At 41.5% G+C, this 17,536-nt stretch overlaps 1 protein-coding gene across 7 annotated transcripts in view; it reads right to left on the bottom strand.

The window, feature by feature from the left end:
• Nucleotides 1–17,536, bottom strand: part of LOC135089709 (uncharacterized) — a 219,527-nt gene that overhangs the window by 80,532 nt on the left and 121,459 nt on the right. For all 7 annotated transcript variants that reach the window (XM_063985679.1, XM_063985695.1, XM_063985687.1 and 4 more), the window contains one exon: nt 5,297–5,331. In XM_063985679.1, the coding sequence (XP_063841749.1) occupies nt 5,297–5,331 (35 nt within the window). The remainder of the gene's footprint in view (nt 1–5,296; nt 5,332–17,536) is intronic.

The following is a 17,536-nucleotide window of genomic DNA, read 5'->3' as shown; positions in this document are numbered from 1 at the left end:
GCAAGAATTGATTGATTGATATTTTATTTGTTGCGCTGCAACATCGCGGTCATATGGCGCCGCTACAAACCTTTAAAAGCGACAAATATTGCAGGTTTTAAAATATCTGTATTAAAAAAACAATTATAGGTAAGGTAAAAATGTTAAAAGACCACTAAAAAAAGAAAACATGAAAAAGGTAATGGGAAGAGCCATAGAAAACTTAACTGATAAAAAATGAGAGGGTTAGTATAGTAATATTTCAGTTACTTTATTTAATAAAATTTAATTTAATTTAATCTAATTTAAAGTGAGGAAGTACTCACCCCACTTACCCAGACCACTGTCTGGCACTGTTCGTTCCGTACCCAAGACACTGACCCCACTGACCTAGATACCTGGCGTTGTTCGTCATGTGCCCAAGACATTGACCCCACTGACCCAGATATCTGGAATTGTTCGTTACGTGCCCAAGACACTGACCCCATTGACCCAGGCCACAAGACCCAGCGTTGTTCGTTGTGTCTTCCTCACTTGCCTCCATGTTCTCCCAGTGCAAAAATAAGGTTCTGTCTAATATTATATTACTTTTAAAATAAATAGAGGATCACTTAAAAGGTAATCTATATTTTTTTTTAAAGACCAGGTTTCTCCACAAGCATAAGAAAGAACCTTATGTCTCGGGGAGAGAGCCCTCTCTCCAAGTATCAGCGACATCTGGAAGATCCCATCCTCATCGCAACAGCGGAAAACATATTGCTCCCGCAGCTCCATCAGACTTGGACATTCCAATAGAAAGTGTCGCACTGTAAGGGAAACTAAACCGTCATCACAGAACGGTTGGGTTTCCCGGGACATTTGGTAACCATGAGTGAGACGTATGTGAACCGTCCGGAAACGGGCCAGTGCAGTCTCTGAGTTGCGCCCCTGCACATAGACATATGTTCATGGGCGGAAAGTTACAGAAGTTATCGCCCCCATCTTAGTGGTGGCAACCACATCTTCCCACCTGCACTATCAACTGGCAAGAACTGCCACCCCTATACTGGAGTATAAATCATAAAAAGAAATCGGGGTGGAAGGAGCAATCCGAGTTGCCTCCTCTTTAGCCAGCCTATCGGCCTTCTCATTACCATGAACTCCCACATGTGCGGGTAACCAACAAAATGTTATGTGATATCCCCTGCGCTGAAGCAGGTGAATCCACTCTAAAACAGATAATATTAGGGGAGGGAGAGAGGAAGTAAAATGGTCCAGGCCAGACAACGCACTACGGGAGTCACTAAAAATAGTAAAACTTGAAACCGGTAAAGTAAAAATTATTTTTAGGGCAAGAATAATGGCAGATAACTCTGCCGTTAAAACAGAGGCAACTCTCGGAAGGTTACCGCCTCGACAGAAGGAAGGGAATCTAACACTATGTCCCACTCCTGCATCAAACTTTGAACCATCTGTGTAGACAGGGACGGAGCCAAAGTGTGTCGAAGAGTGCTCCAAAAATAAAGCACGAGACTCATATTGTGATGATAAGTTTTTATTATTAACAACAGGAGGGCAGATCGATACCCACCACATCTGCAAGTATCCGACCTTTGGTAGGCGATGGGGGTAAATGTAGATGGAGGGTATATCAAACACGGTCATGCAAGACTTCACCCGATATCCAAAAGGCTTAGGAAAACTAGGACGAACATCATATAAGTATAAGGGAGAACGTGCACCATGAGAAACTGCTGTACAAGTGACAGACTCAGGAAGGCGGTGGATCCGATACCGACACATCATTACTAGAGAATGATGGCGTAGGTCCGATGGAATGACACCGGCATCCACCAATAAGCTAGGGATTGGGGATGAGCGTAACTCACCAATTGCCAGGCGAATATCAGCGTGGTGCACCGAATCCAGCACACGGAGCCGAGCCTCAGTAGCAGAGGAATAGATTTCACAAGCGTACTCTAATTTAGAAAGAATAAGTGTTCGGTGCAGGGCTAGGAGAACTTGTCTGTCAGCGCCCCAAGAAGCATGAGCTAAAACTCTTAGAAGTGATGGCGCCTTCATGCACACTGCCTTAATACTCGTATAACGAAGGTGGGGTACCCAAGTCAGCTGGCTGTCAGATATAAGTCCCAGGACACGGGTTTCTTCCACAAAAGAGATTCTTTTATCATATAGAATATAGATACAAGTCTGGGTCAGGGTGAAAACCACAAATTCATGGCCACAGTCTTTGAAGCCGAGAAACAAAATCCCCGTGTTGCGGCCCACTGAGAAATCCTATTGAGTGCCACCTGCAGCTTCCTCTCAATCAATGGCATCCGAGCTGCAGAAAAAAGAGATAGACAAGTCATCGACATATAAGCTACCAAGAACTTCTTCTGGAAGTACACCAATGATACTGTTTATAGCTGCAGCGGAAAGTGTGACACTAAGTATAGCTCCTTGTGGCACGCCATCTTCTAGTGGGCGTACTCCTGACAGATCGCCGCCAACCCATACCCGTAAAAAAAAAAAAAAAAAAAAAAAGATAAAAACTGTTGTATAAAAATAGGGAGTCAGCCACGAAGGACACACTCAAACAAAGTACAGTAAAATCCCTCTTATCCGGCATCAACGGGACCGCCGACATGCCGGATACTTGAATAGAAGTGAAATTATGTCCACAATCACCACCCTACACTCACGCATCTTACCATAACAAAGATCAGCTGATCTTAATCAGCAGCTGATCTGATCAGCTGCTTAAGTGTAAGCGCAACACGCTTCCTCTTTTCTACAACTTTAGGCAGGATGAAGGCGTCAGGCAATAAACAGTGCACACGCGGGACTGAGTCACTGAGTAAACACAGTGCAGTGGGCTGCGGATGGCGCGAAGCAGTGCGCTCTGGTGGCGAGGGGACAAAGTATGCCTCGCGCAGGAATTTTAATCGATTTTATAAGTACACATTGATTTTTTTATTGATTTTAAGGCTCGGGAAAAAATGTGCCGGATACTTGAAGCTGCCGGATACTCGAATGTCGGATAAGAGGGATTTTACTGTAAGTAAAGTGCCATGACGCCACGCTGTTTCGTAAACTTTCTCTAAATCAAAAAAGACTGTGGACATGGTGTTGCTTATTAGCAAGTGCCTCACAAATGGAAGATTCCAGAGACCATAGAGTATCAGCTGTAGATCGAATTTTCCGGAAACCATACGGAACTGGAGACAAGCAATTGCCTCTCTCCATAGTACAATATAAGCCTGATATTCACCATCTTTTCCAGCAACTTACAAATGCATGAAGTTAAAGAAATGGGGCGATAATTGGTCGTTAGCTGATGATCTTTTCCAGGCTTTGGAAGGGGAATAACTACAGCCACACCCCAAGAGGTTGGAAAATCACCAGTATTCCAAATAAAGTTACAGAGGTCGAGTAAAAATGTAAAAGCTTCACCGGACATATGGCGCAAAAAGGAATATGGGATGTCATCAGGATCCGGGGATGAATCATGGCACTGGGACAAAGCCAAGCGTAGCTCAGACCGAGAAAATGGGACATTATAAGACTCTCACCAGGGGAGGCAAAATTGACGCCAACAGATTCCAAATGTCGACGATGAAGTCCCATAGGTGCTGTTAGATCCTTTCTAGAGACACTTTCAAAATGCTCAGCAAATAGGTCGGCAACTGCCTTTGGGTCTGCCACCGTGCTCCCATCATAGGATAAAACAGGTGGAGGAGGAGCAGAGTACTTCCCAATATTTTGCGGACTGTTAAAGACCTCGATGAGTGATGTGCGAATTGTGATGGAAGAGATATAACTCCTTCCAAGACTCCTGCCGAGCCATCTTTAAGGTGCGGCGAGCACGGGCACGCGCTCGTCGAAAAGCCTCCAAACAGTGGACGTCCCCACGATGCCGTCGAAGGTGAGAAAAGGCGACACGCTTTTCTTGGACAGCGGCTGTACATTTCGTATTCCACCATGGAAAATGACGTTTAGGAAACCGGCCAGAGGTTCTAGGTATGGACTGAATGGCACCGGAGTGCAAGACATTAGTAAAGTATGGTGCAGCCTCATCACAGTTTCCTATCTCGGGCACGGGTGGCGAGATCTTTGAATAGGTGCCAATCAGCCTTATTTAGCTGCCATTGGGGAGGACGTGATTGTGGTGCAGAATCAGTTGACTCTTCCAGCAAGAAGGAAAGGTAGATGTTGACAGAGTTGGAAGAGTTTGACTAAGCAAAGTGCAAGCACGGAGGCACACTTTCGGAGAACAATACGAAGTACCCCCATCAGGTTCATAAGCCATCTGAGGCTTAAGGCCAGCGACAGCATGGAAAACATCACTGTGAAAGATTTTAATGGGTAGCATGAAGTAGTCAGAGGGTGGAGGAGTGGGGAACAAGCCCTGAATCATTTAAGGTAAAGTTTTTAGCAAAGGTATGAGCAGAGTTCGACTTTAGAAATAGATGAGATGGTAGTGATGCCATCACGTTGAAATAAAGGAGAGAAAGATTAAGAAGCAAAGTTATAAGTTTTTGGCTAGGTGCCAGAAATTAGAAGGGGAATTAGATCTTGAAAGATTTTGACACTTTCTATCTTAAGGACAGATACTTGTTTACGTCATGTTGGTCCGGTTGGATAAACCATATGTTAACTTGTACTGTACAGGAAATGAACGGGTCACGCTTGACTAATTTTATATTTTTAATGTATATGTACATATATTGACCTTATTTATCAATATAAGACGAATTTTTTATGTGTTAAACATTTTTAAAAAGGCTATTTTTATTTTATTTATTTTATTTTATTTATTTTTTTTTTGGGGGGGGGGTTTAATGCTAATCCTGTAATCCACAGCCTAATACTTCTACCTAACGGTAAAACTCTCCCATTCTCATGAAATATAAAAATCAAGCTGTGCCCGAGTCTGCTGAAGACTGATATCCCTGACATCCCTGCAAACCAATCCCACGCTGCTGTGCTTCGTCATGTGGGAAACTCCTTTGTTTTTATTTTTGCACGATATATATATATATATATATATATATATATATATATATATATATATATATATATATATATATATATATATATATATATATATATATATATATATTTATATATATATATATATATATATATATATATATATATATATATATATATATATATATATATATATATATATATATATATACGAACAACAGATAAAGAGCATATTAGTTATACTTAGAATAACAGTTACCTGAAACTAAATTAATGAAAAAAAAAATAAAATAAAAAAAACTCGCCTAAAAGCGAACTTCCAATAAAGCCAACACCTACCAACCTTAGAAATCCTGCAGCGACCACGTCCCATCCGCCCTGCAACGAAAACACAATATCAATTAATGACACACTGCCTGGGTGGATGGAAGCAGTGCAAGACTTCCACGATAAGGGGAAGGGAAGGGTAGAGACTTAATCATGGTGATGGAGGGATTTAGGAGGGATGAGAGCTCAAGGACATCAAAGGAAGGGGAAGGATTAGCTTTTAGGAACAAGGTGGAAATAGGACGTTCCTTTGTTGTTGTTATCCTCTTAGTGGGGGCAGACCTACTGTCCTTACTGCCGACTCATTCATTCATTGGCCAGTTATGCACATTGCACACACACCACACACACACACACACACAATCTCTCTCTCTCTCTCTCTCTCTCTCTCTCTCTCTCTCTCTCACACACACACACACACACACACACACACACAATCTCTCTCTCTCTCTCTCTCTCTTTCACCTCACAACATTCCTTCAATCTTCAACTCCCATCAGTTCATTCTAGTATCGCCCAACGAGTAAGGAACTACATATCCACCACTCAGACTGGCTGGAAAAATAATCACCAATACTCCAGGTACAAATGAACTTACAAAGACTTTATGGGTGACGCCTCATTTGAGATACATTATGGGTATCACTTTTAACGCATACTTGGTTTCATATTATCCGTGTGCATATTCCGATGATATTTTACGAGTGTTCCATGAGTCGTTCGTTTCTCAAGTTATTAGGAACTATTGGGAATTCATTAACGGTGAATCATCAGCTACTGTACCGTCTTCATATGTATTATGGTTTTTCAAGCCTTACGTGAACCTGATGAGAATTTGTATGTAATGGAAGAGAAAATCTGATAATATAGAGACTCACAACATTGATAGGTGCTCCTTTCTATGTAAAACACACACACACTCACACACACACACACACACACACACACACACACACACACACACGCACACACACACTTCTCTCCTTCTCTTTAATAATTGTGTCCTTCTTGCTTCCTCTTCTTCCTTTGTTAAGCCTAAACTCCACCCGCTAAATACCAGATAGAAAAGATTAGACTTTTTTTTTCCCCCTGAAATTAAACAACCCTTTTTTTTTAACGGGCTCGTTAGATGTCACGTGAATAAGTCTATGTGACAAAACTGTCACTTCGTGCTTCGAGTTTGTTGCCTAAATAGATAGTGATAACAGCAACATTACAGCATTCTAATACTTTATTTTACTTAATATATTACCATCAAAGCATCAGAATATTTAGATCAACACATCATTACAATATTAGCATTAAAATACTTGCATTTCAGTTTTCAAAGTGTACCTTTCACTTTTTTCACCTTTGTTCTTAAGGCATTAATAGCCGCTTAGGTGCAGATGGTAATAAATACTTAGTTACCAGAATAGGCTCCAAATATCAGATAAATTTGAAGAATTCGCTTATATTCCTCTGAGGACTCTAGTGTATCTATGTGAAACCAGTGTTAGCTTCTCCTATGATCTGTGGAAAAAGACCTGGGATGGATAACAGCCTCCACAATGGGAACATACACACACACACACACACAGGTGACCTAAAGTGCTCCCTAACCGTCAGGTGTGAGTTAACTTCGGTATTAAAATCATGGAAGTTAATATTACGTCCTTATTCATGAAGGATAATTATCTTCAGGTGTGGATATCCTTCAGTCCTTTTTTTTATTCGTCCTCGGTCTACTGTTAGGAAACAAATAGCTCTTGCCTTTTATTCTTTCTCCAGATGTGTAATATGTATACTTGTATTTCTTCCCGAACCTGCAATACAGGGTGTCTCAAAAAAATGTACTCACTCTTAGAATTATGAGAAAACCTATATTTATGGGACATAGAGTGAAATGAAATAGCATCGAATACATGAGACAAATGTGTTTGAAGAATCATGTTTGCGAATGTTCAAATTGATGACCATTATTGTCCAGACAACGCTGATAACGCGCACCAAGGGATTCGCAAACGTCGCGAAACATGTCATTAGGAATATCACGACATTGTCTTTCAATTTCTAATTTCAATGCATCAATTGTCCTTGGTTTGTTGGCATAAATGTTGTCTTTTAAGTATCCCCATAAAAAAAAAGTCCATGGGTGTTAGGTCTGAGGAACGCGCAGGGTATTCAATGGGGCCCCTTCGTCCAATCCATGTGTCAGGAAACACTGCATCAAGGTAAGCTCGTACATCGCGATGGTAGTGGGGAGGTGCTCCATCTTGCTGAAAGTAAATATCGCTGTCTTCACCAAACATCTCTGTAATTTGTGGACCAACAAATTCCTGAAGCAAGTTGAGGTAGCTCTCACCATTGACAGTTTCGTTGAAAAAGAAAGGTCCTATGATGCCCAATGCGGATATTCCACACCACACTGTTACTCCTGGTAAGTTTACATGGCGTTCAATTGTTACGTGAGGATTTGCAGGACACCATTTAGACAACATTTATGCCAACAAACCAAGGACAATTGATGCATTGAAATTAGAAATTGAAAGACAATGTCGTGATATTCCTAATGACATGTTTCGCGACGTTTGCGAATCCCTTGGTGCGCGTTATCAGCGTTGTCTGGACAATAATGGTCATCAATTTGAACATTCGCAAACATGATTCTTCAAACACATTTGTCTCATGTATTCGATGCTATTTCATTTCACTCTATGTCCATAAATAAAGGTTTTCTCATAATTCTAAGAGTGAGTACATTTTTTTGAGACACCCTGTAGTTTTACTTTTTTTTTTTTTTTTTTTCCTTCTACTTGAGGCATTTAGCATTCATTGTTCCAGCACAATTCTACACCGGTAAAAGTCATGATCTTGAGCATAACACAGCTTAGTGTGTCTTACATTTTTGTTTGTACAAGAGAGAGAGAGAGAGAGAGAGAGAGAGAGAGAGAGAGAGAGAGAGAAATTTATAGTTCATGTGTTGGGAGGTTAGTGAGAAGGAAGGAAGTGAGGGGAAGAGAGCTTGCGGGGAAAAGGGAAACGGTGAGGAGGAGAGCAGTAAAATCTTGGAAGAAATGGAGAGAGAGAGAGAGAGAGAGAGAGAGAGAGAGAGAGAGAGAGAGAGAGAGAGAGAGAGAGAGAGAGAGAGAGAGAGAGAGAGAGGGGGGGGGGGGGAATGGTTCAAAAGATGCCTCGTGATGTCATTTAGTCTGCGCAGAGTACACAAGGCGGGGCCAGCAAGATGCAAGGCCTGGAGGTGCGGCGCCCATAGGAACGTGATATTAACAGGTATGCGTCTGTTACTTTCACATTTGAATAGGAAAATAAATTCTAAAAAATTGTACATATTGCTCAGAAAATTGCTACGATTCCTTAAAGACAATATTAATCACGCGAGTAAAAAGAAAATGGGATTCGTTTATTTTTCATACCATCGTTGATTCCCAGCGTACAATTATATTATCATTTTTCCTCTTTTTTTTTTTTTTTTTTTGAGATTGCATATTTTGTTACACGACATTTACCTTTTCAACAATTTTGCATTTAATAATTTTGAATTTATTTTCAACTAAAAATCCGGCGCCACATGATCTAGATGTTACAGTACTACGATAAAAACTTGAAATGAATCAACCTGTCAATATATATTCAATCCTAACTAGTGCAAAGCTGATCATTAAAAGTTAAAATCACAGTGATGCATTATAAACACCTGGGGAAAGAGTACAACGGATGAAGCCAGCGCCTTTTAAACACATCGACGGCTCCCGGATTAAGTAATAGTCTGAGAGCAGCGCTCCAATACTTTTTTTCCCCCGCGGCATATATTTGCATACAAAGTGAGTGTTTGCCACTAGGGACGTGCAAGGGCGTGTCTGGGTACGTTAACCTATTTTCTTGCTGCACAGATGTTCCTTTCTTCCCCACAAAACTGCTATGGCTTAAAGTCAGGCATTCGATTAGTTAATAACTAAGAACATTATGTGCTGTCTGCCATTATGCAACTAGTCTCCGCCGTCATTGTTTCTGAAATTAATAAACACTAAAAAAAGAAAGTTACGTAATTTTGAGGTTAATATTCTTAAACGTTCTGAGCTTTCACCAGGATTATTTTCAAAGACTACATAGATGATTAGTCGGCTTATCGCGACTTTTCCTTTTTGCTTTTTTCCTCCACTAATGGGAAAGATTCCTTGACAAACTATTACGAAAATCGTAAAAAACACTTTTGTAAAGCTTAATAAACTCCGCTACAGCCTCTGAATTAATTAACAAGTATAGTTGAGATAAAACGCCTAAACTTTGAGGACACGGACTTCACTCACTTCTACATTATAAGTCGCTTAAGTATGGATGGTAGTGGTGCTTCTACTAATGTGCTCGTTATCTACATCTAACGCAGTGCCTGTCCGCCCTGATGATGTCACTGGTTGGCTGGTGTCGTGGCTTCTACACCTACACCGGTGGTTGTGCTGATACTGGTGGGTTGTTGGTGGTGAAGGTGGTGGTGGAGGTAGTAATAGGTGAAGGACTGTTTGAGATAGAGTATTTTTGGTATTACACTAGACGATTGCAGTGTTGGTGATGGTGGTGGTGGCTGAGGTCCTATTGTTTGTGATGATGACGGTTGAGGTACTAAATATGTGGCGGACTCAGTTGTGATGGTGAAAATGTTTACGGTGATGGCTGTGGTGCTGACCGTGATAGCAATGATGCTGATGATGGGGCCGGAGAAGATGATGCTCGTGATGGTGGCAGTGATTATGGTGATAGTGGCAATGAGGTTGGTAAAGTTGGCAATAAGGGTAGTAATGATGGGGATGGTGGTAGTGGGGATGTTGGCAATGAGGCTGGCGATGTTGGAAATGAGGGTAGTAATGGTGGTGGTGGGAATGGTGGTAATGGTGGCAGTTGTGATAATGATGGTAGTAGCAATGAGAGTAGTGATGGTAGTAATGAGAGTAGTGATGGTGGCCGTGGAGATGGTGGTAATGGTGGCAGTGGTGGGGATGATGGTGGGGCGCTGACAGCCACCACCATAAATTGCACTCACTCGTCGGAGATAGCCCGCGCTAACAAGGCTCGGGGGAGAGTAAGAAAGCCTGGACAGGAAGAGTAATAACGCGGCAAGAAAGAGAGAGAGAGAGAGAGAGAGAGAGAGAGAGAGAGAGAGAGAGAGAGAGAGAGTGGGGGGGAGTTTTAAAGCCTCGTTTAATCATACGAGTCTTCCTTTTTGTCTCATTCCTCCATCAATCGCTTTCCCATCCGAGTCTCTTTATTTTCATGTTTTCACTGACAGTTTCAGTACCTTTCTTTCTATCTCTTGTACGTTCTTTTTTTCTCTCTCTTTCTCTATTCTTCCCTCTTCATCCTTTTACCATTTACTTCTCTCACCGTTTTAAATTCCTTCCATGATTTCAATAACCTGTGTGTGGCTTTAATCCCTGAATCTTATAACCTTCTTGTTTTCATATTTCCTCTCCTTTCTCTCTAATCTTTTTTCTCCTTCCCTACTTCCCATGCCCAACTTATATTCAACCTGCTTCTAATTCTGGCAACGGTTCCCCTGCATGCGTTCCAGCAGCTCTCCTCTCTTCACCCTCCTCCTATTGCTCTACATTTCTTGCAAGATTTTACTGCTGTGCTCCTTCCTTACCCTTTCCCTTCCCCTGCACGTTCCCTTCCCCTCACCTCGTTCCTTCTCACTTACCTCTCAACACATGATCTATAAATTCTCTCTCTCTCTCTCTCTCTCTCTCTCTCTCTCTCTCTCTCTCTCTCTCTCTCTCTCTCTCTCTCTCTCTCTCTCTCTCTCTCTCTCTCTCTCTCTCGTGTGTGTGTGTGTGTGTGTGTGTGTGTGTGTGTGTGTGTGTGTGTGTGTGTGTGTGTGTGTGTGGTAAAAGGCAAAAGCATTCAAAAAGTTTACTGATGCGTAACATGATTAACGTTGGTTGTGTCTCACTGTAAGGGCGATTATGTCACCACTCCACCACTCCAGGACTAACAAGCAGACATACCGTAAAAATACACCCACCTACACACAAAGAGAAGCTGGAAAGAAGACACGAGATGCATCAAGCGACAGAAACCATGGAAGTGAGGACACCAGGAAGGGGGAAGGAGGGATGAAAGGAGTGTATTGTAGTGGAAGAGTGAGTTCCTGAGGCTTGATCCTGGTGTTTAGTGTGGTCTGTTGTGTGTTTATTAGTGGTTTGCACTTTTGCAGTAATTCGTCCCAGAGTCCTACAATCCACAGAGTCCTACAATCCACAGCTTCTAACATTTACCATATTGCATAAAACATTGTACAATATTAGTGTTCCTTACAATGCATCCTTATGGAGTTGCATTAATTACACATCTGGTACAAGGTATAAAAAAAATGTTACGTAGTCATATTGGAAGCTGACATTAAAAGTGAGTACGTGATTGGGAAAGAAAAACGGAAAACTTGCAAACACGGACATAAAAGCTGGTGATGAAAAAGAGAAGACGGGATGCATAACTAAACAGACCGCTTTACAACAAAACAGGGGAAACAAGGTATTCCGGAGAAGGAGAGGAATACATTAGAAGTCAATCAAGGGAATACAAAAAGTGGACGCAAAGAAGGATGTAGAGGGGAAACTGAGGAGAAGGAAATACAAAGAAAAAGGGTCCAATACAATTTAATATTCTCTCTCTCTCTCTCTCTCTCTCTCTCTCTCTCTCTCTCTCTCTCTCTCTCTCTCTCTCTCTCTCTCTCTCTCTCTCTCATTACCATATCCCATTCTTTTATACAATGAGACTTGCCTATTGCATACATTAATTTTGGTATTTATTATATATCTAAATCAATAGACAGATGAGTACATATATTTGACCCTAATGAAACTAAGCCAGATGGACACACACACACACACACACACACACACACACACACACACACACACACACACACACACACACACACACACACACACACACACACACACACACACACACACTTCCCGGGTTTAGTTACATAGAAGGGATGGAAAATGTGTTTGGGTCTGGCTTACACTGCATTCCGATGGGCTGCCAGTACTATCTGACTTGATGGATGAGTTCCTTCTCTCCTCCCTCTCCCCAGTCTCTTCTGCCGCATGTCACTGCTTCGCTGATGGAATGCGACACTCACGCCTTTCTTTCACTCCTGACACAACTGTACACCTATTTTCCCACGACACGTATGCTCTCACGACACATTTGTACTGGTAAGGCGAATAAATGCAACTGAAGATAAAAAATATAGGAAAAAATTTTCAGTGTACCGAACTTCTTTTATGCATGAAGGAAGCCGCTTAAGGGTACAAAGCAAAATGAGTAGAAAAAAGTTCGCTAATCTGCCGCTCCTAAAAAGCCTAAACAAAGGGAAAAATAAAAATTGTGCTAAGCTTGCTATTCCAGGCGGCGTCATGTGACCGCAAATAAATAAATAAATAAGCATGTATGTTAGTAAAAAGTTAAGTAAATAAGTAAATGAATGAATAAATAAATAAACAAATAAGTAATGAACATATAAAATCAATTGCTATTCCAGTAGTCTTTATCCACTATGAACAGCGTGCTCCCATACCACGAACAATTACGTCAACCAGAGCCAGACGATGGATGAAGGGTGATGGGTGATAGGGAAGGGGAAAAAGAGGCGGAGACACTTGTGCATCCGGTAGTTTGAACTGACAAAGGAATAAACCCTTTTCTTATAAGAAGTGCATTGAAAAATTAAAACATTATGTGCATTCTATTTGTCCGTCTTGATGGGCAACCTGTGAGAAGTGACTGTGTGTGAGGGAGCCTTGCCTTGTGCGGCTTGCTGAGTGTGGAGGAACAGGGATGATCTGACTTCTCCCACCACCATCACTACCAATGCTGCTGCCATCATTACCACCACCACCACCACCTGCACTTTTACCATTACTGCTTCCCCCATCACCATCATCTTGCGACTAATAACAGAAATCACTCATCTTCATCACCACCACCACCACCACTACGTCAATCAATACTACTACTACTACTACTACTATTACTACTACTACTTTTATATAATCATCAACTTAAAGAATAGTGTTGTTAATGTCCTGCTTTTGTCTTTGCATCTTCCTCCTCACAATCGTACCCACTTCACTAAAGACCAAAAACATGCCACGATGAATACGCCCTTTATTTCTGGACTTTTCATTAATGGCCATAAAACAAGTTACAATTCACCGTCAGTTAAGAGCTCTAATTACCCAGACGATGAGCTCGTTAATCTCAGCAGAGTATGTCAGGGGCAAATTTCACAATCTCTCTCTCTCTCTCTCTCTCTCTCTCTCTCTCTCTCTCTCTCTCTCTCTCTCTCTCTCTCTCTCTCTCTCTCTCTCTCTCTCTCTCTCTCTCTCTCTCTCTCTCTCTCTCTCTGTGTGTGTGTGTGTGTGTGTGTGTGTGTGTGTGTGTGTGTGTGTGTGTGTGTGTGTGTGTGTGTGTGTGTGTGTGTGTGTGTAACTGGATTCAAAAAAGCTTTCCATACTTCTTGATGTGTAATAAAGCTCCAATCCATTTATCCACCATCCCGTTCTCCTACACTTTGTCACCATGGCTCCGCTACCTTCCCTCTCCCTTTGTCCTCACTCATTACCACTCCGTTATCGACACAGCGACAGCATAAAGACACGTGCATGGCTGGAGAGTTCGGAGGACAGTGGTGGAGAAAGTAAGATCGGGGATGGTGAGGCCACTGAACCGTGAGATGTTTGTGTTGATGTTTCACGTTACGTGTTGATGTTTGACGTTGTCACATTACGTGCCTTGCCTGTGACAATTATAAAGGCACAATGGAAGGATGCTAGATGGCTCCGATCAAGCTAATAAACCAAGCCCGGGAGGGTATGTGTATTTTTCTATTCAAAGTTTGTTTCTCCTAGCTAGCAGCGGGTCACAACTCCCGACTCAAATCAGGCCACACTGCAAAGAAATCCGCACAAAAACTTCTGACCTGACCCGGGATTCGTATCCGGGCCCTCCAGATTGCGAGTCAGCCGCGCTAATCACTGAGCTACCAGGTCGTGTGTGTGTGTGTGTGTGTGTGTGTGTGTTCGCAGCCGCACGTAGATACTTAATGTGAACGATTACATGGTCAAGTTAGCGCGTAAATATAAGTTTAATTTTATATTGGTTTAACTTACATTAAATGTAAATCTATAACAAGAAAGGAAATCACACACTGACATTTGCTTGACTACAGCCTAGTAAAGACAGCCTCTTATTAACATGAGGTGAAAGGAAGGAAAGTATATTACAGATGGAAGGATTCACCTAGAGCCACGTAACTAATTCCTTTCTATGCATAATTTCACACATCTGACAAATGAAATTGGCGCTTCGAGCCCGGGTCTCTTAAAGGTGAAGTCTTTTAAGTTTGAATGAAGTATGGAGGTTATGTCTACATGCGAGTCTTTATTATGGCTAAGTCTGGAAGTTATCTTTACACACCAGGGTTTATTATGATGAAGAATGAATGGTATTGGCTCCTACTGACTGGAGATAACGTCTAATATGCATATATCTAACTTCAGAGATACACCTCAGACTTACATGCGTGATATTTCATTCCTCATATACATAAGTTGGCGTGTACGAATATATAAAAGGTCTCTATTCTGGTAACAGTGGTGTGCAAGAAGTAGAGAGACTAACGATCAGGAGAGTAAATTAACAGGAACCGACCTTGCACTTCGCTATTAATGTTGTCATATCATTGTGTTAGCCTCGAGTCTGTAGTGTATCGATAGCAATTCCTTTCTGTTCAACGCACAGCCGATGCTGTCAATTTGTTCATTAATGATTATTTTTCATGTTTCTCCAAGTACTTGTTTATGGATTGACTGACCAAAACAGTAGTGGTAAGGAGCAGAGCAGAGTGGTCATAGGTTGTCACGCCTCTGTCAAATGATGCACGGCTGCTGGAGTCGCTGGGTCACAACTCATTAAAACATGAAGAGCTACACATCAGCAATGTCATCAACATAAAAAATGAAACAAAAGTAGAACAAGAAAAAGAACAAGAAGAAAAAAAAAGAAGAAAATAAATAAATAAAAAAGAAAATAGAGAAAGAAAAAATAAATAAATTGATAAGAAAATTCGGAACCTTACTAAATTCTTCACATTATGCAAGATTCAGGCTGTCGGGAGCCAGGACGTGCAGTACAAGGGATGGGGGGAACGAGTTCTACCTCAATTTTTCAAGCCTCATTAGCATGAGGACGCGACGTCCCCGTTATGTAATGAATGACTAAGAATGGCAGAAAGTGTGACGAGGTTTGGAGAGAACAGCTACAGCAAAGACAGCAAGAGGTGGTGGAGGCTTAGGGTGAGGTGGTGTTGGGGGTGGTGGTGGTGAGGCTGAAATTAGTGAAGTTTTAATCAAATGTTTTGATGGACCTGTCTTATTACATGTTAGACGTGCATCTTGTAAACAGCATTAACGCGTCAACAATGGAATATCTCAAGACTTTCCTGTATACACACACACACACACACACACACACACACACACACACACAGACTCACAGTCCGGCACTTTCATTCATACCAACATACTTTAAGGCTTTAATATCCTGAAATTCTATGCTGTTTGGAAGTTACCTAATTAATACTCGTTCCTCTTGTTGACGTGTTGGGTTCACTAGTACTTGTTCCGATATCAATGTCAGTGTTCAAGTTGTTTGTATTAATTTGTGCCATATATGTTAGGGATTGTGATACCGTTATTTTGTTTAGACTTCCTGGCACAAAGCAAAGAGTAAAGGTAATCAGTGTCCGGGATCCTCATTAACACAAAACATTTATCGATAATGGCTTAATTGAGTGTAATTTTAATTGGAGTTTATGTTCCGTAACACTGTCCCGCCACTCCCACTCACCAAATCCCTCCCCACCCTGACATCACACAGAAATCACTGCTTTTTGACTGCAGGTTATATTTATACTTATTCATCAAATTCAAATATTAAATATCACTAAATATAAGCATACAAGCACTAAATTCTTTATAGACAATTTTTAGCTAATAATGGAGAAAAGGTTTTGCATGATTTCGGGCAGAAATATAAAGGACACTAGTTTCAAGAGGCGTAAGGCAAGTCCTGCATCTGTGATCCACCTCTCATCCTGGACAGCACGAAGCCAGACTGAGTATACCAAGGTTTATAAGTTTTGGGATCCGAGAAAGTATGTGAAACGTATGTCACTATGCTAGAGGACAATCCCCTCTGTCACGTACTCCGCATAGAGAGACGGATCTATGACACTAAAGCAAAAAACACTCCAGAAAAATAAGAACAGTACCATCTGTCTTCTCACTTGGCAGACTTGTAGCACCAGAGGCGCCTCTACTTTGGTGAATCCATAGGAGGTAGTATTGGTGAAATATTTAATGCAGTCGTACTTACAGCATATTGTAGTTTCCTGAGAACGCTGTTTCCTACACTAAGTCTGAACATTTATTTCGTAAGCTAGGAGCGTTCACATAGAAAACCTTAACCTTGTTGCAGATAGATGCCTGGGCGTTTCTCTCGTTAGCTACACTGCTCTGGCTTGGGGAGTAAGGAAATTTCCGTTTTTTTTTTTTTTTTTGTGTGTACGGAAATCTCTTACTGAGCCATCCAGCAGGACTAAGATACAAGCAGCCACCTGAAAACAAGGCGGAATTATACTAAAAGTTATCCCAGGTATTGACAAAGCCGATATTCTCTTAACTTGTCAAGTCGACGATTGATGCTGGTGGCGATACTGTAGAAACGGTTGCCAGCCAGAATGCTGGGCATAATGCCTAAAACTATAACTTTCCTTAGATTTTTCCTTATAGTTCCTAATCAGCTTGTCGGGGAGGTCCTCTGATCGAGTCCTCAGCACGTCGTTGGTACCAACGTGGATAATGTGGTGTTGATGGGCTCTAGATTCGCCACCTCGTCCACTGCAGCGATTACGTCATGAACGCCAACCACCCGGGATACAGAAACGTTTCCTGGTCCTGGGAGGAGCCCTGCCACAAAATTCAATTTTGAGAGAGAGAGAGAGAGAGAGAGAGAGAGAGAGAGAGAGAGAGAGAGAGAGAGAGAGAGAGAGAGTTGGGAGAGTGCGTCTGACTGAATTAGTTAATTAATCAATTAGTGACACTACTATTACTACTACTACTACTACTACTATTACTACTACTGCTACTATTACTGCTAATATATTACAACTACTACTATTACTACTTCTACT

This window comes from Scylla paramamosain, chromosome 3, assembly GCF_035594125.1.
Source record: "Scylla paramamosain isolate STU-SP2022 chromosome 3, ASM3559412v1, whole genome shotgun sequence".
NCBI classification, from domain to species: Eukaryota; Metazoa; Arthropoda; class Malacostraca; order Decapoda; family Portunidae; genus Scylla; species Scylla paramamosain.
Note: the sequence above shows the minus strand (reverse complement) of the source record. Positions and strands in the feature narration are given on the sequence as shown.